The 20,824-nt window shown below is 37.6% G+C and overlaps 1 protein-coding gene across 10 annotated transcripts in view; it reads left to right on the top strand.

The window, feature by feature from the left end:
- Arhgef9 (Cdc42 guanine nucleotide exchange factor 9) overlaps positions 1-20,824 on the top strand; it is a 304,200-nt gene that overhangs the window by 279,658 nt on the left and 3,718 nt on the right. For all 10 annotated transcript variants that reach the window (XM_050129946.1, XM_050129945.1, XM_050129937.1 and 7 more), the window contains 2 exons: positions 968-1,099; positions 11,510-11,753. In XM_050129946.1, coding sequence (XP_049985903.1) covers positions 968-1,099; positions 11,510-11,753 — 376 coding nt within the window. The remainder of the gene's footprint in view (positions 1-967; positions 1,100-11,509; positions 11,754-20,824) is intronic.

Raw genomic sequence — 20,824 nt, 5'->3', positions numbered from 1 at the left:
ATAGGGATTTCTCTCTTTAATCAAACCTTGAACTTTTGGTATACATTTACCTGTAAAGGTCCCAAAGCTGGTGCTCTAGATATTATGTGTATCCATCTCATTTAACAGCTGGTAAAACAGACCTAGGGAGAGGAAGGAACTGGACATCTAGGTACTTTCGATGCTAGAAGCAATATAATTTATGGGGAAGAGTAAAGGTGCTCTCTCGAATCAGAGGTTAGTATCAGAGTATCTGCAGCTAACAAACTTCATGATCTTGTCCTATTCCTTCACCTCTTGGTACTTGAAGATGTAAAATGGGACCAAAATGGTTTATCTGGCAGAACTTTTGTGAGGTCCAGATGAGATAGAGTAAAAAGTAAGTAGCACAATATTTGACCCATATATATCTTCTGGAATGGTGAGTTCTCTTCCCTGGGACACTGCTTATTTCTTCCATCTTCACATAGGCTGAAGCATGTGTAGTAAACTTTCTGATTTGATCATAAAATATCTTCCTTATTTCATTTTTATATGGAAAATAGAAAATTTTTGACTATATTTTTTGGTCCAGATAGGAATTGAGAGACTGGATAGGAGAGACCAGATAGGAATTGAGAGACTGGAACAGAAAAGAGATTAATAAAAGATAAAAAAAAATACCTGCCTGCCTGCTTGAGTCTCATTTAGGTTCAGAATAAATAAGAATACAGGAGGAAAAGAGCGAAGCACGGAGAAGATGGGTGGCTATCTGACTAAGGGATGGGTCTTATTTAACCCGACAGTAAATAAGAATATGAATCTTCTCACTTATAGAATTGTAAACTTTTTAAGGGAACCCAGAAGTCTCTCTCTTTTCCTCCATCGCCACAACGTCTTTTTGGCTAACCTCCCAGTCCAGTCTATGCTTGCAGTTGGGTATCTCTGTGTAAGGAATTGTACCAGCTCTACTACCTGGCTCTCTCTCACCATCACATATCCTTCCTAGGGAGAGGACATCTTAGACAGGAGCTCGGAGCTGATCTACACTGGAGAGATGGCCTGGATCTATCAGCCCTATGGCCGTAACCAGCAGAGAGTCTTCTTCCTATTCGACCACCAGATGGTCCTCTGTAAAAAGGTAAAACTTAACCTCTTCTTTTCTAAGGGAGATGAGAACCTCGGGAGTATGATAATCTCCTTCCCTTTCATTACCCCCAGGTTTTTAAAGAAATAGGCAAAAACTGCCGGAGGAAATTGGCAGCAGCTCTATATCAGAAGTGCTGGCATGGCATGAAGATCATAAGCAACAGTGAAATGCTGAGGTTAACTCATTTTTATCCCAATAGCATTTCTGTTTTCCCTCATAACTCTTGTGGTATTCCTTCTGAGCTTCTTGCACCCACAGCAGATAACCAGCAAATTTGGACCAGCGTTGAAGAATATTGTTGTATTTGTAATCCCACTTAGCAAAGAATAGCTTCCAAGAGTACCTTTCCCAATTTCCACTTTAATGGAGCCACCTGCCCACTTCCTATCCTAGGAACCAACAAGGGGACAACTTGTCATTCAAACAATTAGGTCATCTGTGGTACAAGAGTTTTCTTCATACCTCTATCCATTTCCTATACAAAGGGTAGCATCAGTTGCCCCAAAAATTTTCACTCATGCTATTGCTGGATATCCTATCCCTGTAATCCTTTTGAAGAGACATCCTGTACTCGTTACTGATCCTTGGATACCTCTGTGAATATTGGCTTCTCAGCCACTTCTCTTTGATAGAGGGATAGCATATGTTCCCCACATAATCTCTTCTGAGGGTTCCTAATGGGATATTGTTTCTTCTTTCATGACAGGAGGCACAACCCAGCTTTGTCAGTAAGATTTGGCTGGGAAGAATTTTGAATCACACAAAGTGAGAAAATGAGGGAGAAATCAAGAGTACTCAGAGTGACTTTCAAAATTTGTTCACATTCTTGGCTTTTTCTTTATTACATAATTACCTCTTTTTTACATTTGTGATCTCCCTTACCCAGTAGCTAATGTCCCTAAAGAGTGGTGCCAAATCATGACATTCCAAGTTAAACACTAAGCAGACATCTGTTTTATGTCCCTTGCTCTCTGTGAGTGTGCATGTGTGTGGTGTGTTCGACATTAAATCGTTACATGTTTGCCTTTCACAATCAGCTGAGAGAGTAAATTGAGCTGAGGATTCAAACTGCCTTGGTGTTTGTCAATAAGCTCAGAATGCCAGATCTGGAACCAATAACCTGCTAGTGGATTAAGGTAGTTATTTCAGACTGGATCTGACCCTGGGAGAGAAACCTATGTGTTGAAATAAGAGCGGCGGGGCTGCGTCCCCAGCACCCCAGCCGCCTGCTAGCTTATGCCCGAAATAACAACACAGAAACTGTATTCATTTAATCACTGCTTGGCCCATTTCTATCTAGCCTCTTCTAGGCTAATTCTCGCACCTGGACTAGCCCATTTCTAATAATGTGTTTAAGCACCCCAAGGTGTGCTTACTGGGAAGATTCTAGCCTACATCCATCCTGGGTCGGAGCTTCATCGCGTGTGCCCAGGAGAGCGAAGCAGGGCCTCTGCTCCCAGAGAGCAGAGCTGTCGAGTCTGAGCTCACTTCCTCTTCCTCCCAGCATCCTATTCTGTTTACTCCTCCCACCTATGTTTTAACCTATCAGGGCCAAGGAGTTTCTTTATTGCTTAACCAATGAAATCAACAGATTAATATATGACACTCCCACATCACCTATGAATCTGAGACTCAGCAAAACACCAATGTCTCTTCTTAGCTCCACCAGCTCCTAGCAGAACTTTCATACGAACCAGGAGTCAGAATTTCTGAAGGTTAGTAAAAACAACAAGGAAGCTCTTAGCTTATTAGCTATGTCACCAACAGTCATATGTCCCTTCTTCCCACTAATGTATGTTCTTGCTTAGAACAATTAGAGATGGGGGAGAGAGGCAAAGGGAAAGGGAGAAGGAGAGACAGAGAGAGTGGGGGAGCTTGGTGGAGGAAAAAGAGGAGAGAGAAAGAAAGAGAGGGGAGAGAGAGACAGAGAAATTAGGAGTCTGTTTTATTTCAGGGTTCCACACTACCTGCCCATACTTCTTGATTTTTGCATCTGTCCCTGAAAGATGCAGTTGCTTTGAGTAAAATGTGAAACTGACCTCTGAAAAGCAGTGGCTAAGGAGTCAGATACACAAGAGTAAAGCAGAGCCTAAGGATAAAGGAAAAGAAAAAAAGATGGAACAGTGTGCTCTATTTAGGAGTGAAGGGGCAGCAAAACACCAAGATGAAGTGGTGTGTCAATTCTAGGACAACTAGTTGGAAAGAAAATGATTAAAAAAACAGCAGAAGTTAAGGGAGGGCTTCTGGATTCAGAGCAGCCACGTTAGGAGTTTGGGAAAAAGCAAACAACAGGATGGCAAAGACAATGGACATCTTGATAAAGGCATAGCTTCTCTCAGATGAGAGTTTTCTTGTTTCAGTGAGGTCATAGGCTTTCTCTCCAGAACAAAAGCCAGCCTAGAGTTCAAGACTGTTTACTCCACATACTTGGATGTTCTTACACTGCTTTCCCAGGGTTGGAAAGCTACAGCCTTGTTAAGAAAGGCCATGAAAAGTATATGATGTTTGTCCATGGTTGAGGATTTCCATGTGATGTGCAATAAATCTTTCTACTTTCTATTTATCAAATAGGAGGTAAATCAAAAATAAGAATGGGGTAGAAAGAAGGTATGCAAAAGAGCAAAGTATTAAGTCTGCCAAATTGTTCTTACCATTACTGCAAAAGAGTAGTACTTGGGGTGGGGTGGGGTGGCACACCTTTGTGGAGTTAAACATAACCTTTGACAAAGGAAAAGATGGACAAGGCTAAGAGTGGGTTGAATTGAGTAAGGATTCATCTCACGTGGTTCACCTCTGGAACACAATTTAAATGGATGCCCAAAAGCTCAGTTATTTTTTCATAAAAAAAGAATGGGCTAATCAACAATTAAATAATTGAATATGGCTACATTAATCTTTCTGATGATAAGCTCATATTTAATAGGAGTCCTTCAGTAATGTGATATGTAACAGGAATAACACAAATAATTTCATAAATCCTGGAAGGTTAGTTTAAAATTTTTCAAGATAATATTAAATATTTCTAAGTACTTGAATGTTATTAAAAATAAAGGAAGAAAAATAGCTAATAGTCTGATAAGACCTTTCATGAGACTGAAGGCTTAATGGTAACTGAGAAACAGAAAGTCCTTAACCAAGAGGAATTGAAGCCCAAAGGATGTGAGGTTGCAATAAAGTATCTCACGGCTCTGAATTTTTATTTTGAGTGCATACTCTGTGACAGTCACATCTACCTTCATGGGACCTGTAATCTAACAAAATTTGGGATAACGTAAGAGAAAAATGTACACCTTTATGCACTGAAATAATGCTCAGATGTGTCTGGTGGAGTTGCTTTAGGAAATCTTGGCAATACTATAAATACTAATGAAATATGTGACAAACATATAGATAGGCAAATAGACCAGTATTCAGAACAGAAAACTATATTATGGAAACTATAATTAATAAAAAGTAATGATAAATTGGCATTATTTTAATGCCTCTATGATTCTATTTAAATAACTTTAAATTCATTAATTCAGTATTCATGACAGATTTGCCAGGGAAATACTGTGATTATTCACATGTTAATGATATATGAAATTGAAATACAAGATAATTATGTATTTATCATGGCTGATAAATAACGAAACTAGGGATTAACCTTCATTTTTTTCATTTCTCAGGATAGAGATTGACCCAAGAATTTGCACTTGTAAGGCAAGTTGTGCACCACTGAGCTTCATTCTCCAGCCAGGGGCTAAAACTAGTCAAACTGTCCCAAGGTTATAAACAAGCGACTTCTGTGTCACTATTGCCATTCAGCTTGTCCAGATTTTGTAATTGATTATTAAGCAGTCTAAATATTTAGGACAAGATTAATTAATCCTGCAGGCTCAGCATTTGTTTCTAAGAACAAGTTACGATGTTTTGATAAGAACTCTATTTGTATTATTCCGGAACTGGAGGATAAGACTGAAATTCACAGAGAGAATCTGTATTTCAGGGTGGGAGTCACTTGTTTGATTTAATTTGAGACAGGGTCTTCTGCACTTCAGCATGTCCTAGGGCTCGCTATGTATCAGAATGTAAGTTCAAACTTTTTATCTCTCTTGCTTCTACACTGAGATTGCTGGCATGTGCCACCTTTCACTGCCAGTGATCAAACCAAGGACTTGGTGTATACTCTACCAAGTTGAGCCAAATTCCCAGCCCCAAGAATAATTTCTTTTGCTGCCACTTTAAATTTTCTCACAATTTCCTTGTAGAGAGAAGAAAAATGGAGGGATAGATAATGTCAAATGGTTCTGCTCTTAAATGTTTTAGCATGCCTGTTATTTCAAGCAAGCAAGTAACTATTTCATGCACCTTCATTATATCATCTCTAACGTTAGCAGGGCGAACAACAGGATTGTTATGAAGAATAAATGAGATCAATGCATATGTAGTGGCAGTTGAGGGACGGGACTGGTGCAGATGCATGTGAAGCTTGTTCAAACCCTACTGTCAACAAAAGGCAGAATATTGTAAGTTGGTGAAGTCCCCATCAGTAGATTTACCCAACTCTGGACTGAATAATTATCTGCTACAGGTAACACAGGAAACATTTAAATATTCAATCTACTCTTCAAAATTCAGCAACTAATGTCCACCTCCTAAACTTCTGTCTGACTCTCTCAGTTTCTTTAACGTGAAGCCAGTTAAACAAAACCTGCCTGTTTTGCACACTGGGAGTTGGATTGAATAAAGCACTCAGAAGAGTTTGAACAGCTTGTACAGCTTGGAGTTTGTTTTGCAGAGGAAAGCATAAAGCAGGGTACTTTTAAAATAGCAGTTATAATACACATGAAAGACACCAGTAGCTCCTTTAATTTCTGTTCCTTTTCTTTCCTTGTCATTTTTTTTAAATGGTAAGACCCTTTTGTTCTCTTTCCTCTTATCCTGTGCACTGGCTGCCTCTGCAACTCTATTAGTTTAGTTTTGTACATGTTTTGCTGTTTTCTCCAAGATATCATTATTTTGAAATTATTTTGATGTTTTAGAAAAAATTCGCCGTATTTTGCTTTTTGTTCTCCCTTTCTACTGTTTACTGTGGAAAAGAACAGACCTCTTTATCCCATTATCCACCAATTTTCCTACATGCCCATTATCGTCCCAAGCAACCTTTTATCTGCATTCACTGTTCTTACTTGTGCTTGTGCCGCCCATGGTCCATTGTCCGCTATCATAACTGTACTGCATTTATGTTGCTTCCACAATATTCTGAGGGATAAGAACTAAATTACATGTAATGGTGCTGGACAGAGGACTTTTGTTCGGGGAAGTTTGTGCATTTAGATATTTCTTCTTGTACTGAAAGGACAGAATTGCAGCATGAGCCATTTGAAACAACTCAAATACAAAAGTAGCAATAAGCAGGAGGGACGGGGAGGTGGAGAGGTGACTCAATAGTTAAGAGCACTCAGTGCTCTGTGGAAGACCTGGGGTTCAGTTCAGACACCCACATGGTGGCTTACAACTACCTATAAGTCTAGTTCCAAGGAATTCAATGTCCTCTTCTGGTGTCCACATTCACATGCCCTCACATGTTTCAAATAAATAAATTCAGGCCCACACCTATACACATATTTATTTATATAAATAAATCTATCTTAAGGAAAGAAACAGGGACAATATAGATATAAGATAGATAAGGGAATTTGAACCAGAAAAATTGATACTAGACTCTGTTCACTTCTTACCAATCAAGTCCAATGTTAGCCAGTACTTTTTTTTTATATTTATTTATTTATTATGTATACAATATTCTTTCTGCGTGTATGCCTACAGGCCAGAAGAGGGCACTAGACCTCATTACAGATGGTTGTGAGCCACCATGTGGTTGCTGGGAATTGAACTCAGGACCTTTGGAAGAGCAGGCAATGCTCTTAACCGCTGAGCCATCTCTCCAGCCCCCTTAGCCAGTACTTTTTAATTTATTTTTCTTTTATTTATCTTCTTCTCATTCATCTATTTTAATCTAAATTCTCCACTGTCCAACTGAACTAGTAATAGAACACAGTTCAGAAAGGTGCTAGAGGGGAACCATAATAGCAGGAAGCAGTGAAGTATGGTGTTAAAAGCATGTCTAATACAGGCAGATTGCCGAATACTCATTATTTTTCTCCAATGAGCTGTCTGAATTTAAATAAGTTTTCTCTGCTTATAATTATTCCTCATTTGAAAAAAAAATAGACATCCAAAGGAAGTCATGAAATTCAAATGAGGCGGTGCAGATAATAATTGTTGGCACATTCTATTTACTAAATGTTCGCAATTAATACAATTACAGAATATGTCATGTTGCTAAGCATTTGCTTAGCAATTTTAATTCTAAAGCGATATATAATACATTTCTCAATAAGAGGCCCAGAATTCAGAGCCGGATGTGTGGACCCAAAGCCTAGCTCCACCCTTTAATCTTAATTAAGTTCAGCAGGGGTTCTCTATCTAGAGTTCCTCATCCAATGCAGCTTCCTACCTTGTAGCACTTTATCAGCAATATTGCAGTTGACAAATGCAAAGTCATTAGGATAGCAGTTGGCACAGAGTATATGCTGTTCAAGTACTCACTGCTGGCTGATGCCGTTGTTACTTTTGTTTCGACTGCTGCGGATGTGCTGTACATGTTGGAATATCATAGTGACGGCACAAGCTCAGCCTTGTCCACATGCATTGCCCAAGATCTGGATAGAAAACAGGAAGGTTCTAGGCTGGGGAAGCATAGCCAGGACCCTCTCTAAAATAGTCGAGACAAACTTACTGATAAATAAGTAAGGCAGGCTATAATCCTGAACAGCTTTATACTCCAGATTGTAGCATCTGTCATTTGTACAAAATGTCCTATGAAGTTTTGCTAAATCCTAGGATTACCTAGTGGGATCAAGTTGAAATATCTGTGAGCTGTTTGAATTATGTAATGGCAGGGATTAGGGTAGTCCTTGCTGGAGCCACAGGATGTGTCTGGGAGCTTGGTTTCTAACAGCTATAAAAACAATTTTGGAGCTCTCTAATGTCCCATGACTTGGGCAACTGAGAAAAGCTGGTATCCTGTTAGAAACAGTAAATTCTACTAGACAGGGAAGCTGTGATCCAAATACTATCTATTTGGGGCATATTATCACCACGCCACTTGGGAGGCATTAAACCATGTAATACAAACAGTACCACAAGCACCTAGGACTCAGGAAGAATTTGTCTTGCTGTTTCCGAAGGCCCAAGAAACCTTAGAAACTGCCTTTCTATGGACAATCTGTGAGTGAAGCAAGTTCAAAAAAGACAGAGTGATGAGCACAATCTAAATGAACAAACAAAACTAAATGCTGTAATTGGCATGATGGTTAAATGCCAAATGAGTAGCATTTAAGAGCCTTCATAGTTAGTATTAGAATTTATACAACGGGAGCCACAATAGCTAGAATGTCTAATCAGAGAACATTTCTTTAGGGAAGATTTTGTGACTTTGACAATGAAGGCTAGAAGGACTGAAATAGAACTGACTGGGAAGAAAAGGATACATTAGAATGAGCCCAAGTAGATTTGTGGTTTGTATGAGTGCGTTAGCAAGTACTTTCCTACCCTAAATGCATGTTAAATTTCTAGAGTCGGTGGCAATGTAAATTAAAAACATATTGGAATTTGTCTTTTCTTTACATTTGACTTGCTTGGACAGTTTAAGTTGCAAGAGTCAGTAAAATTTGAGGGTTTATAAAAAAAGATTTTAAAGGAGCACAAAAGCGCAAGGCCTAGGCCAGCCTCGTAGGGTTGGAGCTTTGCAGTTATTTAATATAAGGCTGACTTTTCTAATTTTACAGTTGCAATAATTGAGACTGAGAGAAGCTAAGTGACTTGCCCAAGGCAAGTTAGACATCTAGGACTCAAATTTAGATATTTGTATTTATTCATATTCTTCTCACTGCCCCATGTTGTTTCATGGCCTTTGCTACCCATTCTGGTTGGACTTCCTGAGGCTGTAGAGGATTCCTAATCATTTCTATCATATCCCTATACTTAGATTATCACTAATCTGAAGCCTGAAAACTCCTATTGAGCCCTCTATCAGCCACAGAGAGAAAAAAATTAACAGAGAGTTTTTAACAATACGTCATTCTAATCCCTGTTCTGCTAAAGACATAGAATATTTCCTTGTTCCTTTGTCATACATAAATATGTAAGCATTAAGATATTATGATTAATGCTGGTAAAGGAGTCCCATGGTCAGGCACATACTTAAATTTTAGGAAACTTGCCAAAGGCACTTAAAATTGAAAGTGATTGTGAAACACAAGTTTGGTAGAGGGGAGAAGTAATTGTTTGTACAAAGGTTAAGAACCAGGAAGTTGTGGTTGTTAATAACTTAGGACAGCCATTATGCAGTGTGCCGTCCAGATCCACCTTTCCAGGTGTGTATATGCCATGTGATCAACTGTACGGGAGAATTCAAACCTTACATCCATACACTCTCCCATATCATTCTCCTTTCACCTATTTCAGTTTGTCTGACAGTGCTCAGTTTTTGAGCATGTATCTCCCAAAATGTTCCTGAGAATTTGAAATCCCTTCATGGGAGCCACTCCATTCTTTGGGCCAGGACTAAGCTTGTGCACCTCAGACGTGGTTAAAACAGGCCTAAAAACTATTAGCCTTCTCTGTGCAACTGGCCTCCGTCTCTCCTGTGATCTTTGTTTTACACATACCCAAGAGATCTGTCGGAGCCTAATGGCAGGGGTACCCAGTTGATCAGAACCTATATGTATTCTCACTTTATTTGTAGGCATAATAATTATAGCAGCAAAAAGAACTCTGTGATGGTTATTGTGATGGTTATTGGCTGCAAAACAGTTAAATAGTACCTGCAGTTTCAAGCTTGAGGATTTGAGATTGACAAATCTGTTGAGAATAATTCAAAATCAAATTTACAATACCTAGCATATATTTCCTCCCATGTGGCATTCTGCATATCTAATCGGAATGCTGTTTGTTAACCCCTAAACTGTCATACCACTGTGCAAATAGACATATTTTGCCTAATATGTCAGTATTGTAGTATTTAGTGTCCATAGCTGGGTAAGACCCTTAATTAATTTACTACTGTGCTATGTAGATATTTCAAATGACACAAGCTAGAATCATCTGAGAAGAGGGAAACTTCAGTAGGCAAAGCAATGTGCAAACCACTGTGAGCAATGCAATCTCTGGGCAAGCGGGCCTGGGTTGGACAAGAAAGGTAGGTGAGCAAAGCCAGTAAGGCAACATTCTTCCATGGTCTCTGCTTGAGTTTCTGCCTCCAGGTTCCTGCCTTGAGCTCCTGTCCTGGCTTTCCTTGATGATAGCCTAGAAACCAAAGAAGCCCTTTCGTCCCCATGCTACTTTTGGTTATGGTGTGCATCCCAGCAATAGAAAGCAAAGTAGGACATGTTCCTTTCCATTTCTGACTCACTTCTTCCATTTTCTCCTCTACTCTTGAATTTGCTATATGTCATTGTCATATGTCCTTAGAAGTTTGTTATTTTTCTAAAATATATTGCATTGTTTTATATGTTGATTGTGGAAAAATAAAAATCAGTTTACATGGAGGGTAAATGAAGTCAATGATGAACACGAGGTTTAAAATGACAGTGTTTGGGGGTCTTAGCTTTGTATAGAGTGGAAGGCTCACCAATACTTGATATGTCATTAAAATGCAAATAAGTAAGTAGAGAAGGAAGAGCACTATGTACAGATTTAGGATGAGTCTCATTGACTAGAATTAGAATTGATCTACTTCTATATAGATGAGTAAAACAAAAGATAGTGAACACTGTATTTGATCATGAGATTCATCTGTGTTGGTATATGTACTTTTTGCCCTTTTTTAGCCACGTTTCCTGTGAAACTAACTCTTGTCCAAAAACACTAAACATTAAAACACTCTGGTTAACTCTTTCTATCCCAACAGTCTATGACCTTCTAGTAACTCTCACCACTGAACTTTCACTTAAAACTTTATTCTCAGTATCCTGCTTGAGATTTTCAGCACATCCCAGCAAGTTCATTTTATGCTTCCGGTAATTATGCCAAGTTCTTGGAAGATGAAAAATTCTTTCCTGATAGTGCTTTTGTTGCATACTGCTTTCTACTGCTTACAAGCCGTTTGCATTCCAGTGATTTGTGCTGGGGTTTGAAACAGTCTTTGGATGCGAGTCATCTCTTAGAGCACCTACTTAAACCAACTTGTCAGTGTCCAACTGGTCATCTCGGTGCATGTATTGAAACTATAAGATCTCCATTTATCTTCCTGAATAATGACAGTGTTTGTGTTCTGTTGTAACCAAGTACCACCCCTGCTGGCATCTGCTCTACCTATACTTCTGACAAAATAACCTCTTTCATCCAACCTAGGACCTAATCCGGAGAGACATCCTATATTACAAAGGCCGCATTGACATGGATAAATATGAGGTGATTGACATTGAAGATGGCAGAGATGATGATTTTAATGTCAGCATGAAAAATGCTTTCAAGCTTCATAACAAGGAAACAGAAGAAGTTCATCTGTTCTTTGCCAAGAAACTGGAGGAGAAAATACGTTGGCTCAGAGCTTTCAGAGAAGAGAGGAAAATGGTACAGGAAGATGAAAAAATTGGTAAGTGCCCTGAGAGCAGAAAGAAAAATATAATTGTGAAGAACCTTCCAGAGAGGGATACAATTGAGTTCTTTCTAGAGTCAAAGGGAAGATTTTTGGCGCAAACTGACCTAAATCACTATGGTGATTCCTTATCTTTGTTAATACCAATGGGTATGGTTTATACATTGATCATACCTAATACCTATTTCCAGATAGAAATATTATACCACAATCCGGTTCCAAACTCAATTCTCCTACTACCACACACATATATATTGGCAAGCAAACACAAAGGAGTCATGAATCCTATTCTGTAACCTCCATAAATTCATAGATCTCTCTGTCTTTAGGTATATAAGGAGGACATGTTTATGAACTGATTTGTCGATGGAGATTTGGTAGAGTTATACCAATTAGATGGATAGCTTGCTTTGTCTGTGTTGCCAGGAATAAATGCCAGGACCTTGTTCATGCTCGCCAAATACGCTGCTAGTGAGTTACATCCCCAGCCTTCAGTCAACTTCAAAGGCAGAAAGTAGAAACAATTCTAATGAAGGCCAAAGCAAGGTGTGGTAGTTTGAATGTAATTAGCTCCCATAATCTCAGAAAGAGTGGCACTATTAGGAGGTGTGGCTTTGTTGGAGTAGGCGTGCCCTTGTTGGAGGAAGTGTATCACTGTGGAGGTGGACTTTGAGGTCTCATATATGGTCAAGATACCACCCAGTGTCTCAGTGTCTCCACTTCTTGCTGCCTTCTAATCAACATATAGTCAGCACCATGTCTATCTGTGTGCTGCCGTACTCTCCACAATGATGATAATGGACTGAACCTCTGAATTGGAAGCTGCCATCTCAATTGAATATTTTCCTTTATAAGAGCTGCTGCGGTCATGGTATCTCTTCACAGAAATAGAGACCCTAACTAAGACAGAAGTGATCTGGTTTTATTCAAAACCTTAGGACCCTTTCAAATTACAGGTTTATTTCATTTTTATACTGGGTTCTGAGAAGCCCAAATTACACGTACACATCTTGAATTACATTCATTTTACCAGTGAAAATTGATGTCTGACAGAGTTAAGCTATTTAGGCCTCCTCTATTAAGGTGGCAGTATTAGTTCCTGGGACAAAGGCATGTGAGTATTTAATTCTTGTAAAGTTACTTCATATATTAACTTATAATTAAAACAATATGCACTTAGTCATCATACTCTAGAACTATTTAAAAATAAATTAGAGAAAATACAAAAATATCAAAAACTATGAGCACTCATTTCATTTAGATTCAGAATAAAACATCCTTTTTGGATTGAAACAGTTTATGTGGCTGTGGTTTTGTGGCTATAGATTTGTAGCTTATTAAATACTACCAAATATCTTCCTCAAAGTCCTATTTCTGTAATAAAAATATCAGTCAAATACAATGCTTCATTCCTGTAATTGCAGTACTCAGAAGGTAAAAGCAGGATGATTCAAGTTCAAGGTCAGCTTGGGCAGCATCATGAAAGCCCACCTGAACTGTAGTGGGAATTCATTTTAAAAAATGAAGGGCCAGGGATGTTCCTCAAAAATAGAGTACTTACCTGAAATGCATTAGCCCAGCACTGAGGGAGAGGCAGCAAATAAGATAAATTAACCTTTCTGATTCCTAGAAAAGTTTTTTGTTTTGGTTCATGTTTACGTCAAATACAATTGATGAAAATGTCTAATGTTCAAGGCTGCAGAAATTGCCTCTAGAAAAATATGCTTGCTTGTTGAGTTCTGGCACAAAAGGGTTCTTATACCATGATAGGGACCGAAATGGCCCAGAGTGAAAGATAGATGGCCAGAAAGACAGGGTATTTTTTTTGTCTTCCAGTATCTTAAAGTCCACCTTGAAAACACACTTAGAGTTTTATTAGAGTAATTATTTTAAAGTACAATCACTGCATTGAGACATGATGTAGAATGGTATTGAGATACTGGCTGTCAGGCCTGTCGATGGATAGTCTGAGTTCATAGATCCTGCATTAATTAAAAGGTCTCTGCCATTCCCTGTGCCTCTAGCACCTTATCTCCCATACAATGCCCTAGTAACTTGTGCCTTCAAAGATCTGCTCTTTTTTTGTCGTTGTTGTTCCTGAATGTGGAAAAGATATTTTTATTCTTTCTTTCTTTCTTTCTTTCTTTCTTTCTTTCTTTCTTTCTTTCTTTCTTTCTCTCTTAAAGATTTCTGTCACTTCCCCACCGCCGCCTCCCATTCCCCCTCCCCCCCTCCCCTCCCCCTCCCTCGTCAGCCCAAAGAGCAATCAGGGTTCCCTGCCCTGTGGGAAGTCCAAGGACCACCCACCTCCATCCAGGTCTAGTAAGGTGAGCATTCAAACTGCCTAGGCTCCCACAAAGCCAGTACGTGCAGTAGGATCAATTTTAAATTTATTTATTTATTTATTTATTAAAGATTTCTGCCTCCTCCCTGCCACTGCCTCCCATTTCCCTCCCCTCCCCCCCACCAAGTCCCCCTCCCCCGATCAAGTTTCCCTCCTCATCATCCCAAAGAGCAATCAGGGTTCCCTGACCTGTGGGAAGTCAAAGATCTGCTCTTAATGAAAAGCTTTTGTAAATTAGTTTCTGACAGGCTTGTGTCATCTTTGTCTTGTTTTTAAATATGTATTTATATGACTTTTCCCCCAGCCTGATTACATTAAGTTAGAAAATTGCAGAAAATATTGAGCAACAAACAAACAAAAAAAAACACACAAAAAGGTGAAAATAATAATAACATACACTGTAATATTGTAAATGTTTTGATATATTTCATTCTAGTCTTTTTTACTTCTATTTAAATAAAACTGTGAGAATTTCTGACTTTCTCACACACCTATTTCTATAAATGCAATTTTTATACCATTTTTCATTTCATATCATTTTATTTGCATTTCTACAAACCATTTAATACTTTATGGCTGCCATGTATATTTCACATAATTTTATTGTTTTGTGTGTAGATTTAATTATAAATCTTGGCCATGTTAAGCATTTAAATCATAGGAGAAATATATAATGCATTATTTGCATTTCCTCTCACTCTTGTTTTAATATTAATCAGAATTTAATAAATCCTGAATAAGTGACTAATTTTTATTAGAATATTAATGAACAATTTCATGAGAAATTGCATAGTTGAAATTTGTATGATTTTTTATAAGTGAATAAAGAACAGCTTATTGGATAGTGTTATAAGCTGAATATTTGTCAGTATACTTTTAGCTTATTAAAAAAGAAAACACTATTAGGAGTTTTTATCTTCTGTCATACAGTACATCCTGACTGCAACCTCCCCCTCTCTCCATTCCTCCTAGTTTCTCCCCCAGATCCACTAAAAGAGTCAGAGGCACCCCCCTTCCCACTGTTAGGAGTCCCACAAGAACACCAAGGTTCAGTGGTAGAATCTTCTAGGAGATATTGAACATTAATAATTTGCTGTGTTTCTTTTCATACTTATCCCAAGCATTCTATCTTTCGCCTTCTCTCCTTTTTCTTCCTTCCTTCCTCTCTCTCTCCTTCCCTCCTGCCTGCCTCTCTCTCTCTCTCATACACACACAGGCACATATGTGTGCACTTTCAAAAATGTGTTTTACATATTGCTTTGCAATTGGTCTTTTAAACTAAATTTTTTCTTGCATAACTAACTAGGTATTGAACCTTCTATACTTCCTCACATCAGTTGAGCTTCAAGTAGAGAAGCATACCAGGATTACTTTGAAAAGCTTTGTTAGAAGGAATTGGCTTATGTGATTGCAAAGGTTGGACAACTAATTTCCTACATCTGAACAGAAGGCAGTCAGGCATGGAAGGTCATGAGTAGAGACCAAGTTGTCAGGTACAAGACAAAGTTAGTAAGAGAGAAGATCACAAGAAACATATTCTACAGGTAGAATTTCTTCCACCGGATACCTTAGCCTTCTTTTATAAGGGCTTCTAACAGATTCAGTCAAGTTCATTCATATTATGTAGGATACTATCCTTTTATATCTCTGATTAGGGGTTTTTATTACATCTGGAAAATTCCTTCATGACAATCCCTATATTTGTAAGGAAAATACTCTAGTCAACTTGCTACATCTGTAATAGCAGCACATACCTCTCTTTTAATAACTGTATAATACTCCATATGGAGAAGGGGAGACCATTCTCCTTTTGATAGACATTCAGAGTGTGTATCCAACTATTTTATTCTTTTTTACACTTATAATTATTATTTTGTTTTATTTACGGATGTTTTGTGTGCATGTATATCTGTGCACCATATACATGTCTGGAGCCTGCATAGACCAAAAGAAGGCATCAATTCTCCAGAAACTGTAGGTAAAGACTATTGTGAGCCACCATGTAGATGCTGGAAACCCAAACCAGGACCTCTTCAAGAGAAGCTAGTGCTCTTAACTATTGAACTCTCTCTCCAAACCCTTATTTCTAGCTTTTCCTCTGTGAAATATATTGCTGTAAAATATATCTACATGTATATTTCATTATACAGTTTTTTTATTCCTGTAGGATAGACATTCTAAAGTGAGATGAATGAACATGAGTATGCATAAACATAATATGTATTTAGACATTATGTATCAGAAAAGTTAAAAGTCTACCCCTCAATATGATTTTGTGCTTATTTCTTCAAATCCACACCAGTACTTCGTAGTATTTACTTCCTTTAATTTGTTACTTCAGTTACTAAAGTTCAGCTTTACTTAGCCATGTAATTGCTGTTTGTTGACAAATTATTTGTGAAATTAACACTGAATACTCTTTACCTGTTCTTATTTTTATTTTAATTGAAAAATCATAAACTTTGTCAATCACAAATGGATTTGCAAATGCTTATAGTGTGTGGGCTACTGGTAATGAATGAAAACAAAACCTGCCGATTTTAGACTGTATTTATTTTTAAAGAGGAGATAGAAGAGGAAGCAAATGTATACATTTGAGCTCTATGTAGGTCACATATATGTTTATATTTTATGGAGCTTTTTTATTAAACATGCCTACAAAATCATATATCCCAACTTTTACATATTATGTTCTCAAAAATTGATTTAATTTTTAGGCTCGCTGTTAGTTCAGTAGTAGAACACCTGTCTAGCATACATCAGACCCTGTGTTCTATCCCTACTTCTGCAGGAAGAGGATAGAGGTGAAGGGGGATAAAAAGGAAAATATAAATTGGTATGTACTTTATATTGAAGATAGTTAAGCCTTGTGAGTTTTCATTTTCATATAGTTTCTTCAATTTTATAATTTGACTTTCCAGTTTGTTTGTGGTGCTTAATTTTGCCAAAAGTAATTACTTTAGCAAATGTACCTATTACTTCTTTTTGCCTCCCAAGTTTATTCTGCTTAAGCATATCCACACTACCAACACCTAACAACTTCTGAATTTTTAAAAAAATATATTTAGAAACAAAATTTATCTGAAATTTCTTCTCTGAATATAGTATACAGATTTTATTTTCATTTGGGCGAAGAGGCAATTGCCCAGCAGTAATTTACTAAGTCAACTGTTTATTTCTCACAAATTTCTAGTTTTGTAGACTGTAACTGTCCACGCATACTTAGGTTTGTCTTAGAATTCCCATTTTTTTACTATTCTGGTTGTGAAGACTATACTGATTCTTCTTCATCATTGTTTCTTGGCAATTCTTTGATATGAACATCAAATTCCTTTCTTCTAAATCCAACAAGATACATTTAGGTTTCTGTTTGACATTCTTTAAAACTGAGTAATAATTGAAAGCTTAGAATTTTTTAAAAAGATTTATTTATTTATTATGTATACAACATTCTGCCTTCATGTGTGCCCACATGCCAGAAGAGGGCGCCAGATCTCATTACAGATGGTTGTGAGCCACCATCTGGTTGCTGGGAATTGAACTCAGGACCTTTGGAAGAGCAGGCAATACTCTTAACCACTGAGCCATCTCTCCAGCCCCGAAAGCTTAGAATTTTTATTGTTTCCTCATTCAAAGAGGATGCTCTTTTCTCTTTTAACCCAAGTCTTATTCTTCCCTGCTTCAAGAACATGATTAGTATCCTTCCGATTAGACTGCTTTCCCCTTTATGCACTGATTTTAATAGTTTGCTAGGATGACATTCATAATATTCATAATATGTTCTGTAATTGTGCTTATCTCTCCTTTTCATTCTTGATAGTGAATATTATTTATTTTCTAACATTTTTATTTACTCAGATATATTTTTATAAGGTACATTATAATAATTTGACACATGTGTACAGCGAGTAGTAATCAAATTAGGGCAAAGAACATTTCTGTCTCTTCAAACAGTCACTTTTATGTGTTGAGGAACTGATACTTTGCTAGCCATTTTTAAATGTATTGTGTTTTGATTTGTAGTTTTTCTACCCTGCTAAACAACAGCTAGAACTAATTCTTGTGTTCTGTTTTGGTGCCTGTATTTGAATTTCTTGTGTTTCTCCCCCTACACTGGTCCTTTGAAAATAACACTTTTCAGCAACCATTAGCTTTTTGAAGGAACTTTTAGGGGATTTTTATATGTTTTTATAATTTTTTTAATAATTAATTTTAGATTTTCTACATCTATTTGATTTTCTTTATATATATTCATTATATATGGTATTATGATACAGAAGGGCATTTTCAAGAATGTGTTGTATAGTGATCATACTGCCCTTGTAACCTCTTTTCTTCCCCCTTTTTTACCCCAGCCTCTCTTGTTAGTCCATTGTGTATGTTTTGGTTGATCTAATTTTTTTAACTGAAAATATTATTTTCTGAGTAAACTTTCTTTGAGTTAAATCCTGCATTTTATATGTCTGTATAAAATGCCCAGGTTTTGAGGGGAAATGTTTATAATGTGATTTGACCTATGGGTTCTGTATTTTTTCAGACTGCTATCACTCACAGTGTTTTATATGAGCTTTCTTTGGCCATGCTGGAGTTGGAACCCAGGGTGTCTCCTACTTGGTTGGCAAGTGTTTCTAAAGCTGGGCTGTATACCAGCCCACAGATAAGAATTCCAGTGATAATGTTGTAACCAAGCTGCCATTTCCTCCTTAGAATATGAAAGATTGTTTTCTTTATCCTTTAAGTTTAGGAATTTCAGCCATTAGTCAACATCGTCATGTCTGAGTGCCTGGATCATAGAAGACCTTTGACTATCTCAGCAAACATGTGGTCTTTTTACTCAATAAAATTTTTTGTTGTTTGTTACTTCTTTTCTTCCTTTTGAAACCTTTATTTTTTAAGTATTCATTTTCTATTCTAATTCTCTTATCTTTTGAGTCATTGTTTCCTTTTCTTTATATTTTTGATTTATATAAAGTGTTTCTTCTAATTTACATAATAATTTATTTAAATATTCTTCATATTTTATTTTAGTTTTAAGTTCTGTTCATAACTTTTGTTGCTGTATTCTATAATATGCATCTTTATAGCCAAGTTTTAGTTTGAATTAATTACATTTTAATTTAATTGCATATGTTTGTATATATTTACTAAGCACAATGGAAGTAACAAACATAATTTCTCCCTTCCCCCATGCACTATACCTCTTCCTTATCTCTTTCAAATTCAAAGCCTCCATTTTTCATTCTTTCTAGTCACATGCATATATGTATATATTAATTTTTAACATAATTTTTTATTGTTTCTTTGGGGATTTCACATCCCGCATCCTAATTCCTCTCATTTCCCAGTCCTTCCATATATATCCTTCACCCATATAACCTTCCCCACAGGAATACTAAAAAAGAAATAATAAAAGTAAGATAAAAATAAAAAATGAATAAAATATAAGTAGGAATATTGATTGAAAAACAAACAAGCCACTTGGCTTCCTTTTTCCCATCTCTCTATTGCCTCTTCATTCAACTTAGTGGCATGGGATCTGCTGTGTATCATGCAGTAGATTCTTACTTGCAAATATTCCTTGTGTAATGTGTTGTTGGTCAGGTTCAAGGCCTCTGGCTTCTGGTACACCATCAATACTGGACCCTGACCTAAACTCCTCTCTGACATCCTGCTGTTGCCCTGAGTTATGGAGATGCTGTAGCTATGGTTCTGACAGACCAGTGCCTTCACACACTCCAGTAGGCACAGATGGGGTGGATGTTAGGGAGTGCAACTTAAAGCCCTGGATGTGTGCCTGGGTGTTCTCTGTACAGGTTACTGGGACCAACCCCCCTCAGGTGATGGGTGGGGCCAGCTGTCCCAAGTGGCAGAGTGGGGGATGGGGGAGCGCTCCCCTTCTGGTGTCATAGGAGGTCCTCTATTCCAGAGCCAGTGAGGGGTGGGGCCAGCTCTGCAAGGCCCTCACACCTTTCAACACATGGCCCAACACATGGTTCACATGGGTCCCTGTGCTAACATGGGCAACATACTAATATTTTTATTTCTAAACTAGGACATAAAGTATTTGGTTTCACTATGGCATTTTAAAACGTAATTTGTTGGCCCTCTCCTCCCAGTCTCTCACCCACCTCCCAGCCTCCCTCGGACTTTTCTACCTCCAGTAGCCTCTTTGCTGCTCTCTGTGGCATATCTATTACTTCTCTCTTCCTCAAAACGTCAGTTTCCCGTCTCACAGTTTCTTCTCCAATTTCATGACTTATGCCTATGTACTCACATTAAAATCTAGGCTCCACATACAAGAGAGACCTCTGAATATGTGTCTTTCTGCTTTGGGGCTACCTGATTTAATTTAAGTCTCTACTGCTGCATATTTTCTGCAAGTTTTATAATTTTGTTTTACTCTTAATCTTAATAAAAGTGCATTGTGCATATGTATCATAGTTTTATTATGTATTCATCAGTTGATAGGAGGCTTGGCTGTTTCCAGTTCCTGGGTATTATGAATAGAGCAGCTATCAACATAGATGAGCACCTGTCTCTGTAGTAGGATCTAGAGTCCTTTGGGTATGTGTCCAGGAATTTCAATCTTATGGTAATTCTATTTTTAATGTTTTGAGAAACCTCCATATTGATTTTCATAATACCTACAGCATTTTATGCTCCTACCAGCAGTGATGAAGAGTTCAACTTTCCCCATATCTTTGCCATCATCTTGCTTCAGGAT

This window comes from Alexandromys fortis, unplaced genomic scaffold (assembly GCF_014885135.2).
Source record: "Alexandromys fortis isolate MF-2015 unplaced genomic scaffold, M_Fortis_MF-2015_v1.1 scaffold_317, whole genome shotgun sequence".
NCBI lineage: Eukaryota > Metazoa > Chordata > Mammalia > Rodentia > Cricetidae > Alexandromys > Alexandromys fortis.
Note: the sequence above shows the minus strand (reverse complement) of the source record. Positions and strands in the feature narration are given on the sequence as shown.